This window comes from Petromyzon marinus, chromosome 61, assembly GCF_048934315.1.
Source record: "Petromyzon marinus isolate PM22_M1 ecotype Great Lakes invasive population chromosome 61, UKy_Petmar_22M1.pri1.0, whole genome shotgun sequence".
Lineage (NCBI taxonomy): Eukaryota > Metazoa > Chordata > Hyperoartia > Petromyzontiformes > Petromyzontidae > Petromyzon > Petromyzon marinus.
The window spans coordinates 2,527,849-2,541,258 of record NC_133727.1 but is presented as its reverse complement, the minus strand read 5'-3'; the positions used below and the strand labels follow the sequence as shown (position 1 = coordinate 2,541,258).

Sequence of the window (13,410 nt, the reverse complement as noted above, 5' to 3'; positions counted from 1 at the left end):
GGCAGGTGGGGGAGGGGCACGGGGGGGGCAGGTGGGGGGGGGGGGCACGGGGGGGGCACGGGGGGGGAGGGGCATGGGGGGGCAGGTGGGGGTCTGGGGGGGCACAGAGGGAGAGGGGCATGGGGGGCATGGCGGGAGGTATGGGGGGGGGCATGGGGGGGAAGGGCATGGGGGGGCAGGTGGGGGAGGGCATGGGGGGCATGGGGGGGTATGGGGGGCATGGGGGGGAGGGGCATGGGGCGGCATGGGGGGGCATGGGGGGGCATGGGGGGGAGGCATGGGGGGAGGCATGGGGGGTGAGGCGGGGGGGCACGGGGGGGGAGGCATTGGGGGGAGGGGCATGGGGGGAGGCATGGGGGGGAGGGGCATGGGGGGAGGCATGGGGGGGAGGGGCATGGGGGGTTGCAGGGGGGGCACGGGGGGGGAGGCATGGGGGAGGCATGGGGGGAGGCGGGGGGGCACGGGGGGGGAGGCATGGGGGGGAGGGGCATGGGGGGTTGCAGGGGGGAGACACGGGGGGAGGAGAGACACGGAGGGGGGGCGAGTGCATGGGAGACGCAGACTCCCTCCCTGCTCCCTCCCTGCTCCCCCCTTCTCCCCCCCCTCCCCGCAGGTGCACAACCGCAACGTGCTGTCGCTGGACTTTGACCGCGCGCTGCGCTCGGAGCGCGTCTACGACGACCACCGCAAGTTCGTGCTGCGCGTGCTGCACGACGCCCGCGGCCGCCCCTGCGCGTGGCTGCCCAGCACGCGCGTGGCGGCGCTCAACGCCAGCTACGGCGGCGACGGGCGGCTGAGCTCGCTGGCGCGCGGGGCCCTTGCCGAGCGCTACGAGCGCGACGCGCTGGGACGCCTGGCGGCCCGCGTCTTCCCCGACGGACGGGCCTGGAAGTACGGCTACACCAACAGGGTGGGTGGTGGCGGCGGCGGCGGCGGCGGCGGCGGCGCTCCCGTGGCGGTTCAGCGGGGTCGGACTCGCCCGGCAAAAGTGCCGGGCGAGGTTCCCGTGCGTGCGGAGGGCATCGGTGGCTATGAGATGTTAACTACCTCGCCTGGTGTACAGGAGGTTCGTGGGTTCTATCCCGACCCCTGACGACGCCTGCTGCTGCTGTATATTAGGAGTTTGCGTGTCTCTCTCTCTCTGTGGTGAGATGTTAACTACCTCGCCTGGTCTACAGGAGGTTCGTGGGTTCCATCCCGACCCTGACGACGCCTGCCGCTGCTGCTGTATATTTGGAGTTTGCGTGTCTCTCTCTCTCTCTCCTCGCGGTCGCGTGGATTTTTCTCGGATGCCTTAGGTCTTTTCCCTCCACATTTATAATCGACGTCACGCAGAGTATTTTGGCTGCTGTACACTTTGTCGAGCTGTCATTTGCGATGCCCAGGTCGCTTCTGATAAAAAAAGAGCTTCAGGGTCCAGTGGGCCTTGCCTGGTGAAACAAAACAAAAAGAGTTAAATGTTCTTTGAGTTCACATCGCCGTCTCGGCTAAGTCGGCCGGGCGGGGCGTGGGTGCTGACCACCCACCAGCACCTCGTGTGCCGTGCCGTGCCTTTAATAGGCGCTGCTACTCGCTAACAGCCCTTGTCCCGGCAGTCTGTTGAAGGCGGTGCGTGTGGATATTCGCGCGCATCCAGTTGACAATGGTCTGAACCGGTCCGGGGCCTCCCCTAGGTGTCGACTCATCGGAGTACCCGGTGCGGTGTGGTAAAAACATCGCCACTGGGGGAGACAAAGGCGGCCGGGCGTGGGTGCTGGCCACCCACCCCCGTCGTGTGCCGTGCCGGCCTTCATAGCTGCTGTTGCCGCTGCTCGCTAACGGGCCGTCCATAAATGACGTCACGCGATTTTGGAAAATTTTTTGACCCCCCCCTCGTCACACGGCGTCACAAAGTCAGACCCACCCCCCAAAAAAAAAACACAAGCTTCAAATCGCTTTAAACTATTGTCATTGTAGTGCGTATTTAATATGCCGCTGCACTCTGATGTTGTAGGAGAATACATTTATTAAAAAGTATATTTAATTAAGTAGAACGTGTTGTCTATATTTATTTAAAGTTGCGCATTTTGATGTGACGTCACATTTCTCCCCCGCCCTCCCCCCTCGTCACACATCGTCACAAACGTCTGACACCCCCCCCCCCCCCCACACAGGTGCGTGACGTCATTTATGGACGGCCCCTAACGGCACTTGCCCCGACAGCCTGTTGAAGCTACACGGGTGGTGGGACTACCATTTATCTGTACAACCGTGTGAATGATCACTCCGGCACTCTCCCTCTCTGACCCCTGTGACCCCTCGCGTGAACCCAGACGGTGTGCTGCTGCTGCCGAGCCAGCGGCAGTTCGTGTTCGAGTTTGAGGGCGCGGCGCTGTCGGGCGTGGCGATGCCGAGCGCGGGGCGCCACGCGCTGCTCACGGTGCGCTCCTCGGCTTCTACCGCAACCTCCACGTGCCGCCCGAGGGAGGGGCGCCCTCCCTGCAGGACTTCGCGCAGGGACGGGCGCCTGCTGCACACCGCACACCTGGGTGGGGGGCACGGGGGGGAGGGAGGGGGTGGGGGCACGGGGGAGGGTGGGGGCACGGGTGGGGGAGGAGGGGGAGGGGTGGTGGGGGCACGGGGGGGGAGAGGGAGGGGGAGGGGGGTGGGGGCACGGGGGTGGGAGAGGGAGGGGAGGGGGACCACTCTCTCGTGGGGAGGGGAGTGTGGGCCCCCAATAGGGAAACCACCCTCTACTCCTGGGTGGGGGCGGAGGGGAAAGGGGTGGGGGAGGGGAGGCAGAGGGAGGCGGGGCCCGAGGAGTTCCCACCCCATGGACTACCCCCCACTACCCCCCACTGCCCCCACTGCCTCCCACTACCCCCCACTGCCTCCCATTACCCCCCACTGCCCCCAACTGCCCTCCCACTACCCCCCACTGCCTCCCACTGCCCCCCACTGGCCCCCACTGGCCGCCACTGGCCCCCATTACCCCCCACTACCCCCCACTACCCCCCACTGCCCCTCACTGCCTCCCATTACCTCCCACTACCCCCCACTGGCCCCCACTGGCCCCCACTGGCCCCCACTACCCCCCACTACCCCCCACTACCCCCCACTGCCCCCCACTGCCTCCCATTACCTCCCACTACCCCCCACTGCCTCCCACTACCCCCCACTGCCCCCCACTGGCCCCCACTGCCTCCCACTACCCCCCACTGCCTCCAACTACCCCCACTACCCCCCACTGGCCCCCACTGCCCCCCACTGGCCCCAGGGAACAGACTGACATGGCGCTGCTTGAACGCCTCGGCCACTGCAGACTCCCTCCGTCTCGACCATCGCCCCACACCGCTGGCCTCTCTCTGCCGACAGCAGCCTTGCCTGGGAATGTAACTTAGGTTACCGGTTTCACATCACCTCGCCTCCTCCTCCGCTACCCCCCCCCGCGCCCTCCCACCCCGGCTAACCAACAGCGGGCCGGGCAGAAATACAAACAAGATGCATTCTGGGTGATGGAGCTGCGCTCGGGACTTCTCTCTAACGTCTCCCTCCCTCCCTCCCCTCCCTCCCTCCCCCCTCCCCTCCCTCCCTTCCCTTCCCTCCCTCCCCTCCCTCCTCCCTCTCTCTCCCCTCCCACCCTCCCTCCCTCCCACCCTCCCTCCCCCCACCCACCCTCCCTCCACTCCCTCCCTCCCCTCCCTCCCTCCCTTCCTTCCCTTCCCTCCCTTCCCTTCCCTCCCTTCCTTCCCTCCCTCCCTCCCTTCTCTCCCCTCCCTCCCCCCCTCCCTCCCCTCCCTCTCTCCCTCCCTCCCTCCCTCCCTCCCCTCCCTCCCCCCTCCACCCCTCCCCTCTCTCCCCTCCCTCCCTTCCTTCCCTCCCCTCCCTCCCCCCCTCCCTCCCCTCCCTCCCCCCTCCCACCCTCCCTCCCCCCTCCCTCTCTCCCCTCCCTCCCCTCCCCCCCCTCCCTCCCTCTCTCCCCTCCCCTCCCTCCCTCCCTCCCTCTCTCCCCTCCCTCCCCCCTCCCTCCCTCCCTCCCTCCCTCCCTCCCCTCCCTCCCTCCCTCCCTCCTCCCCTCCCCTCCCTCCCTCCCTCCCCTCCCCCCCGCGCCCATCCCCCGAGTGCAGGCACCGGGCGCCGCGTGCTCTTCCGCTACGGCCGCGACGGCGCCCGCCTCTCCGAGCTGCTGTTCGACGGCGCGCGGGCCTCCTTCTCGTACGACGAGTCGTCGGGCCTCCTGCGGGCCGCCTCGGTGACGGCGGCCGACGGCGCCGCGTCGTGCTCCGTGCGCTTCCGGCACGCGGGGCCGCTCGTCGACCGGCAGCTCGTGCGCTTCGGGGACGGCGGCGACGCCGGAGGAGGCGGCGGAGGAGGGGCGGGAGAGGAGGGGCACGCGGGCGCACGCTTCGACTACACGTACGACAGCAGCTTCCGCGTGACGGGCGTGCAGGCGGTGGTGGACGACACGCCGCTGCCCATCGACCTGCTGCGCTACGACGAGCTGTCGGGCCGCCTCGAGCAGTGCGGCAAGTTCGGAGTCATCCACTACGACATGAACCAAATCGTGAGCACCGCCGCCATGGCGCTCACCAAGCAGCTCGACGCGCAGGTGCCCGCTCAGATCACCACTCGCTCAGCTCACCACTCAGCTCACCACTCAGCTCACCACTCACTCAGCTCACCACTCACTCAGCTCACCACTCACTCAGCTCACCACTCAGCTCACCACCTCACTCAGCTCACCACTCAGCTCACCACTCACTCAGCTCACCACTCAGCTCACCACTCACTCAGCTCACCACTCGCTCAGCTCAACACTCAGCTCACCGCTCAGCTCACCACTCAGCTCACCACTCACTCAGCTCACCACTCAGCTCACCACTCACTCAGCTCAACACTCAGCTCACCACTCAGCTCACCACTCAGCTCACCACTCAGCTCACCACTCACTCAGCTCACCACTCACTCAGCTCACCACTCAGCTCACCACTCAGCTCACCACTCACTCAGCTCAACACTCACTCAGATCACCACTCACTCAGCTCACCACTCACTCAGCTCACCACTCACTCAGCTCAACACTCGCTCAGCTCACCACTCGCTCAGCTCACCACTCAGCTCACCACTCGCTCAGATCACCACTCGCTCAGCTCACCACTCACTCAGCTCACCACTCACTCAGCTCACCACTCGCTCAGCTCACCACTCGCTCAGCTCACCACTCACTCAGCTCACCACTCACTCAGCTCACCACTCAGCTCACCACTCGTTCAGCTCACCACTCAGCTCACCACTCACTCAGCTCAACACTCACTCAGCTCACCACTCACTCAGCTCACCTCTCACACACTCAGCTCACTGCTCGTGAGGCAGCGGCGTGGCACTTCCTGTGCAGACGACGACCACTACGACGATCCCCCCGTGCCCCCCCCCGTGCCCCCCTCCCCCCCAGGGCCGCGTGCGAGAGACCCAGATGGAGGTGATGCGCTCCCTCGTCTTCCGCATGACGCTCGCGTACGACGCCGCCGGCCGCGTCTCCCGGCGCGAGGTCCGCCTGGGGCCCGGCGCCGCCGGCTCCGGGGGCGGCGGCGGGGGCGGCAACGGCACGCGGCACGCGTACGAGTACGACGCGGACGGGCAGCTGCAGGCCGTGTCGGTGGACGGGCGCAGCGCGTGGCGCTACAGCTACGACCTCAACGGGGAACCTGCACCTGCTCAACCCGGGGGGCAGCCCGCGGCTGACGGCGCTGCGCTACGACCCGCGCGACCGCATCACGCGGCTGGGCGACACGGCCTACGCCGTGGACGCCGACGGCTTCCTGGCGCGCCGCGGGCCCGAGCTGTTTGAGTACGACTCGCGAGGCCTGCTGGCCGGCGCCCGCAGGCCCGGCGCCGGCGGCTGGAGCGTGCGCTACCGCTACGACGCGCTGGGCCGCCGCGTGGCGCGCCTCGCCGGCGCCGGGGACCGCACGCAGTTCTTCTACGCCGACCTGGCGCGGCCGACCCGCGTCCACGCACACCTACAACCGCACCAGCCGTGCCGTCACCTCCCTCTACTACGACCTGCAGGTGACGGGGGGCGGGGGGGGGGGGCAGGGGGGGGCGGTCGCGGTTCGCCGCCCAGAGACGCCGGTGTGGCACGAAGCCGAGCGGTGAGCGGGAGTGGCGCGTGGTTTTAGCGCTGAACGTGCGCTCACGTTCAGCGATGTTTTTATCGCGCTGCCAGGCAAGGCCCCGCTGAGCTGCGCAGCTCAGCGGGGCCTTCACAGCTGACGGCTCGACGAAGCGGCTTCTCGTCGTCGCGGGGAGATTCACAGCGGCAGACAAAGCCTCTGAACGCGTTCTGTGACGTGATTTTAAAACGTGGAGGGAAAAACCGTAGGATCCTCACCACCATGGGGAGAGAGACACGCAGACTCCTAATATACAACAGGCGTCCGGGTCGGGATCGAAGCCACGACCTCCTGTGTACCAGGCAAGATAGTGAACATCTCCTAGCCACCGTGGCGCCCCTCACGAAAGCGGCAACCTCTATTCTCGCTCACGGCCAACACCGCTGAGGGATATCCGAACCGGTTTCCTGGGCCTCCGCTAGGTCGACTCCGGCTCAAATGAGCACCTGGTGCGGTGTGTAAACGTCGCCACTGTGGAGGCAAAGGCGGCCGGTCACGGCGCCGGCCGCACCGCCCCTTCTCGCCGGCCTTCATCGGCCCTCCGCCCCGACAGCCCGGTCGAGGCAACGCGGTGGATCTCTGTCCGCCCACCCCTCCCCGCAGGGCCACGTGTTTGCGCTGGAGGTGAGCGGCGGGCAGGAGTGGTACGTGGCCTCGGACCACGTGGGCACGCCGCTGGCGCTCTTCGACGGCAAGGGCGCCCTGGCGAAGACGCTGCACTACACGGCCTTCGGAGAGCCCTACCTGGACTCGGCCCCCCACGTGCCCCTCCCGCTGGGCTTCCGCGGGGGCCTCTGGGACCCCTGTGCCGCCTGGTGCACCTGGCCGGGCGCGACTACGACCCCCTGGCGGGCCGCTGGGCCGGCCCGGACCCGGGCCTGTGGGCCGGGCTGGCACGCCGCCCGGCACCCTTCAACCCGTACATGTTCCAGCGCAACAACCCCGTGGGCAGCACGGCCAGCGGGGACGGCGGCGCGGGATACATGACCGGTGTGTGGGGGGGGGGGGCATGGGAGGGAGGGGTGAAGGGGGGAGGGGGTGGAGGGGAGGGGGGTGAAGGGGGGATACATGACCGGTGCGTGGGGGGGGGCATGGGGGTGGTGGAGGGGGGTTGGAATGAGTGTGAGACCTGAAAACATCGCCACTTGGCCGGGCATGGTTCTGGCCACCCACCCCCTCGCGTGCCGTGCCGGCCTTCGTAGGCGGTGCCGTTGCCGGCCAACTGCACTTGCCCCACCAGTCTGTGAAGGCTACCCGGGCGCCCTTTGTCTGTGCGAGGGACAGATGTGAACAGCTGGCTGCAGACGTTCGGCTTCCAGCTGCACAACGTGATCCCCGGGTTCCCGCGGCCTCGCGAGGAGAGCCCAGCAGGGCCACGCTACGAGCTCCAGGCCACGCTGCTCGCAGAGGACACGGTGAGACACGCGGGGAGGAGACATGCGGGGAGAGACACGGAGAGAGACATGGGGAGAGATACGGGGAGAGACACGGGGAGATACGTGGGGAGACACACGGGTAGACACACGGAGAGAGACATGGGGAGAGACGGGGAGACACGCGGGGAGACACACGGGGAGTTATGTGGGGAGGTGACACAGGGAGATACGGGGAGACGCGCGGAGACACGCAGGGAGACGTGGGGAGACACGGGGAGACACGTGGGGAGACACTGAGAGAGACGGTGAGAAACACGGGAGAACGCTCATTCATACACAATCACTCTCACACACTCACTCTGCAGAACAGGGGGGAGAGAGAACCCAGGACCCTCGTGCGTGCCTGGCTAGGTGAGGCGTCACATCTCTGGCACCAGCGCAAGCCTCTACTGTGCCAAACACGCGTAGCCGCGCCGACGTGGCCGCGGTGAGTTTGCCACGAACTCGTAACTCGCCGTCCTTGTGGCGTCTATCCGTCCAGATCGACGGCGCTATGGACTGCGAGCTGTCGCGCCAGCTGCGCGCCTTCACCACCCTGGACATCGCTTCGTTCCCGCGCCGCATCTCGGCCAACGAGCTCGCCGACCGGTTCGAGCCGGCGGCGGCGCCGGCGCCTCCGCGGCAGCGCCCGCCGTCGCCGTCGTCGCCGTGCGGCTCCGCGTCCGAGCGTCCGTACTTCGCCGTTCCGGGCCCGTCGGTTCTCGGCCGGAACGTCCAGGTCGCGGTCGGCGCCGACGGCAAGATCAGCGCCAGGGTGGCGGCGGCGTTCGGCGGCGGCGCCTCGCCCGCCGGCATCGGCGAGCGGAAGGTGGCGACGCTGCTGCACAACGCCGTGCTGCTGGCGGGCACGCACCGCACCCACGCCGTCAACGGCACCGTGGTGCACCACCTGGTCAAGGCGGGCGCCCCCGACGCCGACTTGGCGGCGCTCGGACTTGCGGGCGGCGCCGGCGACGGGCGGCAAGGCATGTTGGGGCTGAGCGGCGGCGGCGGCGGGAGGCAAGGAGGCGGCGCCGGTGGCGCCGGCGGCACCGGCGATGAAGGGCAAGGGTCGCTCGGGTCGAACCTGGAGCAGCAGCAGCAGCAGCAGCGCCAGCCGGGCATGTGGACCCGCCAGCTGGTGCTGGAGGACATGAGCACCGGCGGAACGGACGGGCTGGTAGTTCTACGCGCGCAGCAGTGGCTGACGGCGCGCGTGAGCGCCGGCGCGGGCGGTTCGCCGTCCGCGCCGGCGCGTCCGGCGCCGTCGCGCCGAATCACCGAGGTGGAGCTGAGCGGCGGGCGCCTCTCCCTGCGGGTGCGGTACGGCACCAGCGTGGCCGAGGAGCGGGTCCGGCTGGCGGAGGAGGCCCGGCAAAGGGGGGCGGAGGCCGCGTGGGCCCTGGAGCAGCAGAGGGCCCGCGAGGGCCTCCCCGGCGGGGCCCCGTGGAGCGACGGGGAGAGGCGCCAGCTCGCCGCCGGAGGGCGCGTGCCGGGGTACCAGCTGGTGCCGCTGCTGCCCTTGGACCAGTACCCGGAACTGGCGGACTCGCCGAGGTCGTACCGGTTTGTCCGGCAGAGCGGGGACGCCACCGGGCGGTGATGGCGATGGTGGCGGAGATGGCAGTGGAATAGCTGATGATGGTGGTGGTGGTGGTGGAGGAGACCAGAGCTGATGGTGGTGGTGTTGCACCCAGTCCAGGCACAAGCGCCGTGGTCACGTGTCACCGCCGCTTGGTGGCGAGCGGCTGTTGCATGGCGGTGGTGGTGGTGACGTTGGTGGTGGTGATGACGTTGGTGGTGGTGGTGGTGACGTTGGCGGCGCCACCTCTGTGGAACACCACCGGCAAGGGGGGGGGGGGAGCAGGGGGTTGAAGTAGCCGAAACGGAAGATGATTTATAAAGAAGGAGGGAGGTCCCATGATGGAGGTCCCATGATGGAGGTCCCATGATGGAGATCCCATGATGGAGGTCCCATGATGGAGGTCCCATGATGGAGATCCCATGATGGAGATCCCATGATGGAGGTCCCATGATGGAGGTCCCATGATGGAGGTCCCATGATGGAGGTCCCATGATGGAGATCCCATGATGGAGGTCCCATGATGGAGATCCCATGATGGAGGTCCCATGATGGAGGTCCCATGATATTGATCCCATGATGGAGGTCCCATGATGGAGGTCCCATGATGGAGGTCCCATGATGGAGGTCCCATGATGGAGGTCCCATGATGGAGGTCCCATGATGGAGATCCCATGATGGAGGTCCCATGATGGAGATCCCATGATGGAGGTCCCATGATGGAGGTCCCATGATATTGATCCCATGATGGAGGTCCCATGATGGAGGTCCCATGATGGAGGTCCCATGATGGAGATCCCATGATGGAGGTCCCATGATGGAGACGTTCAACGTCTCGGGAAGGCCACCTCCTACCACGTCCTACTCCCTCCTCCTCTTACTCCTCCCCCACCTTGCGGGCACGTCTCACCCCCCACCAACCCCCTCCCCCCCCCACGCCGATTTAGATCCACGATGCTGCCCATGTACCTTGGAATGTTGGAACCCGCAAAGTCGCCGAGTTCGAGCCCGAACCGGAACCCTACGCTGGTGTACTTCGGTGCGTGCAAGGCCTCTCCGCGGGCCACTGGCGGGCCTCCGGGTGGCCTTTTTGTGGGGGCCCACCCTCCTCCACCGCCCCCCCACCCCGCGACAATTCACAAATAGTGACAATACCCCCCCCCCCCACTCCCTCCCCTGCCATCATCGTCATCGTGTCGCAGCAGGCAAACCCGCAGTGATTTTGAATGACGTGGCTTGGCCCTCACGCCGACCGAATGTCTTATCGGCGCAAAGTTGACCGCACCCACCCACCCACCCAGCCACCCACCCACCCCTCCCCTCCTCTGAAGATCGGCGAAGAACACTGCCAGACCCCCCCCCCCCCCGCCGCCGACGACCCTTCCCGCCAGAGCGACCTTCGGCGAGACGGCAGCGATGTCTCCCCACCCGTTTTGGCCGCTCAACCGCCCGGCCCTAGCGCGGAAATTTCTTGATTGGCTTCTTCGGAGGCCGGAGTGCCGCGCGTTGGTGGACGGAACTCTTCCTTCGCCGCCGTGCGGAGCCAAACCGCGCTCATCTCGGAGGTGCGGAAGGAGGGAGTGTGATGGAGCTGTGAAGGTCCAGTCAGGGGCCGGAGGAGGGGGTGGCGCAGGTCAGTAAGTGACAACGGCCACGAACCAACGAACAGTAAAGGTTGCACGAGTAATAATGGAGAAACGTCAAGCGAGTCGCTTTGAAATGAAAACAAATATTCGTATGTAAAGAGAGTCTAAACACAAGCGCATCAACACCTGCCGATTTGTCAACGCCAAATGCGAGCTCGGGGCTATGCAGCCACGTAACAACAACAACCACCACAACAACCACCACAACAACCACCACAACAACCACAACAACAAGAATCTCAGGCCACACCAAGGTCCCGCTGGCTCCCCCGCCCTCAAATACCAAGACAAAGATCCCCCGTACAGCCTTCAACAGACTGTTGGGGCAAGTGCTGTCAGCGAGCAGCAAGCTGCGAAGGCCGGCACGGTGGCACACGAGGAGGGGGGTGGGTGGCCAGCGCCACGCCCGGCCGCCTTTGTCTCCCCAGTGGCGATGCTTATGCCACACTCATTTGAGGCCGAGTCGACCTAGGGGAGTTTGGCCTAGCACCGGGAGTCGAACTCGGGCCATCGCCGGTGTAGTCATCGCGAACCGCGGCGCTGACAGCTCCGCCGCTACTCATCGATGAACTGTTGTGATGTCACGCACAAAGACAAAGAGCCCCCGTGTAGCCTGGGCAGACTGTTGGGGCAAGTGCTGTTCGCGAGTACACGGGGGGGTGGGTGGCCAGCACCACGGCCCGCCGCCTTTGTCTCCCCAGTGGCGATGTTTGCACATCGGACCAGGTCACTCATTTGAGGCTGAGTCGACCTAGGGGGAAGCCCAGGACCGGTTCAGATAATCGTCACCGGTGTTGGCCGTGAGCGGGAATCAGAACTCGAGTCGCCGGGTTCGTAGCGCAGCGTGGCGCTAACCGCTACACCACCGCTCCCCTCTATGTCACACACACGCAGACACACACACACTCGTTGACAGGTGCGTGTCAGCGCGAGTAACACTCCTTCACGCTAATCGGTAAACAACAACAACAGCCACAACAACAACAACAACATCCACTTGCTTTGTGGCGCGAGAACTTTGGCAAAAACACAATCGTGGGATGGATGCATGAATTGACGGATGGACTGGCTCCCGCCGCAGTAATGTGGAATTCGCCAGCGCTGGCTCATTCGAAGAGGAGACAGAGAGAGATACAGAGAGACAGAGACACAGAGACACAGAGACACAGAGAGACAGAGACACAGAGACACAGAGACACAGAGAGACAGAGACACAGAGACACAGAGACACAGAGATACAGAGACACAGAGAGACACACAGAGACACACAGAGACACACAGAGACACACAGAGACACACACAGAGACAAAAACTCGTAGCTCCGGACCGCCGTCGATGTCCCCCGTGCAGCACGTGCTCACTTGGCACGCCCCGTGACGTCATCAGCCACGTGGTTCGTGACAACGTCGACGGCGCCCTGGGTGGCCAACACAACCGTGAAGACGCCCACGAAAGCAAAGACAAAGGTCCCCCGTGTAGCCTGTAACAGACTGTTGGGGCGAGCACTGTTAGCGAGCAGCAGCAGCAGCACCCGTGAGGGCCGCCGGCACGGCACACGAGGGGGTGGCGATGTTTACTGCCCACCGCGGCAGGTGCTCATTTGAGGCCGAGTCGACCTAGGGGAGTCCCGGGACCGGCGTGTTAGGTCACCGGTGTCGTAGCGCGGCACAGCTAACCGCTACAGTGCCGCTCCCCACGCACACGCAACCACTCACGCTGTCTCTGCGCGCACACACACCCCAACGTGCGCTCATCTATAAACAATCATTCGTTTCAGGGGCCGTCCATAAATGACGTCACGCACCTGGGGGGGGTTGAGAAATGTGACGTCACGTAAAAATGCGCAACTTTAAATAAATATAGAATTGTTATAACAACGCTAATTGTTCTAACAACACTAATTGTTATAACAACACTAATTGTTACAACAACACTAATTGTTATAACAACACTAATTGTTATAACAACACTAATTGTTATAACAACGCTCCTACAACATCAGAGTGCAGCGCCACATTAAATACGCACTACTACAATGACAATAGTTTACAGCGACTTGAAGCACGTTTTATTTTCAAAATGGAAATATGGTTTTGGGGGGTGGGGGGCAGAGCTTTGTGACGTCATATTTGAGGAGGGGGGGGTCTGACTTTTTGTGACGCCGTATGACGGGGGGTGGGGGGGGGGGGTCAAAAATCGTCCAAAATCGCGTGACGTCATTTATGGCCGGCCCCTCGCAAGGCCGCGCAAGTGCCGAGGGCATTTTGGACATTGCCTCTCGGCCATTCCCACTGGCACGGTCAACGGCACCGCGCTAGCCCCCTTCATCCAGCAGTGGATCGACGCGTGGACGCTCGCGGTGCCGCGCGCGGGAGTGCACGCGGCTTTCTCGGCCGCGACGGCGGGCGGCCTTGGTGACGTCACAATCGCGTCGTCACGTGGTCGCTCCGCCCCGCGCTCCGCCGCTGTCCCGGTTGTTATTGTCGTTGTTAAGTGGGAAACCGGTAACCGTTGTTCATAAATCGGTTTGCCGGTTCGTTCGGGGAGTCGGTAATGCACCAATTTACAATTTAAGGAACTACGCCCACCCCCCCCCCCCCCCCCAACTGCCGTCA

General features: G+C 65.2%; 1 protein-coding gene across 1 annotated transcript in view; it reads left to right on the top strand.

Moving 5' to 3' along the window:
- Positions 1-12,023, top strand: part of LOC116937205 (uncharacterized) — a 97,494-nt gene extending 85,471 nt beyond the window's left edge. Inside the window, 12 exon segments of the mRNA XM_076053387.1 lie at positions 614-914; positions 2,313-2,426; positions 2,429-2,490; positions 2,492-2,528; positions 4,107-4,588; positions 5,432-5,677; positions 5,679-5,990; positions 5,992-6,048; positions 6,756-6,954; positions 6,957-7,142; positions 7,437-7,567; positions 8,070-12,023. Of these exon segments, the coding sequence (XP_075909502.1) occupies positions 614-914; positions 2,313-2,426; positions 2,429-2,490; positions 2,492-2,528; positions 4,107-4,588; positions 5,432-5,677; positions 5,679-5,990; positions 5,992-6,048; positions 6,756-6,954; positions 6,957-7,142; positions 7,437-7,567; positions 8,070-9,170 (3,228 nt within the window). The 3' untranslated portion in view covers positions 9,171-12,023.
- The last annotated feature ends 1,387 nt before the right edge of the window (positions 12,024-13,410 follow it).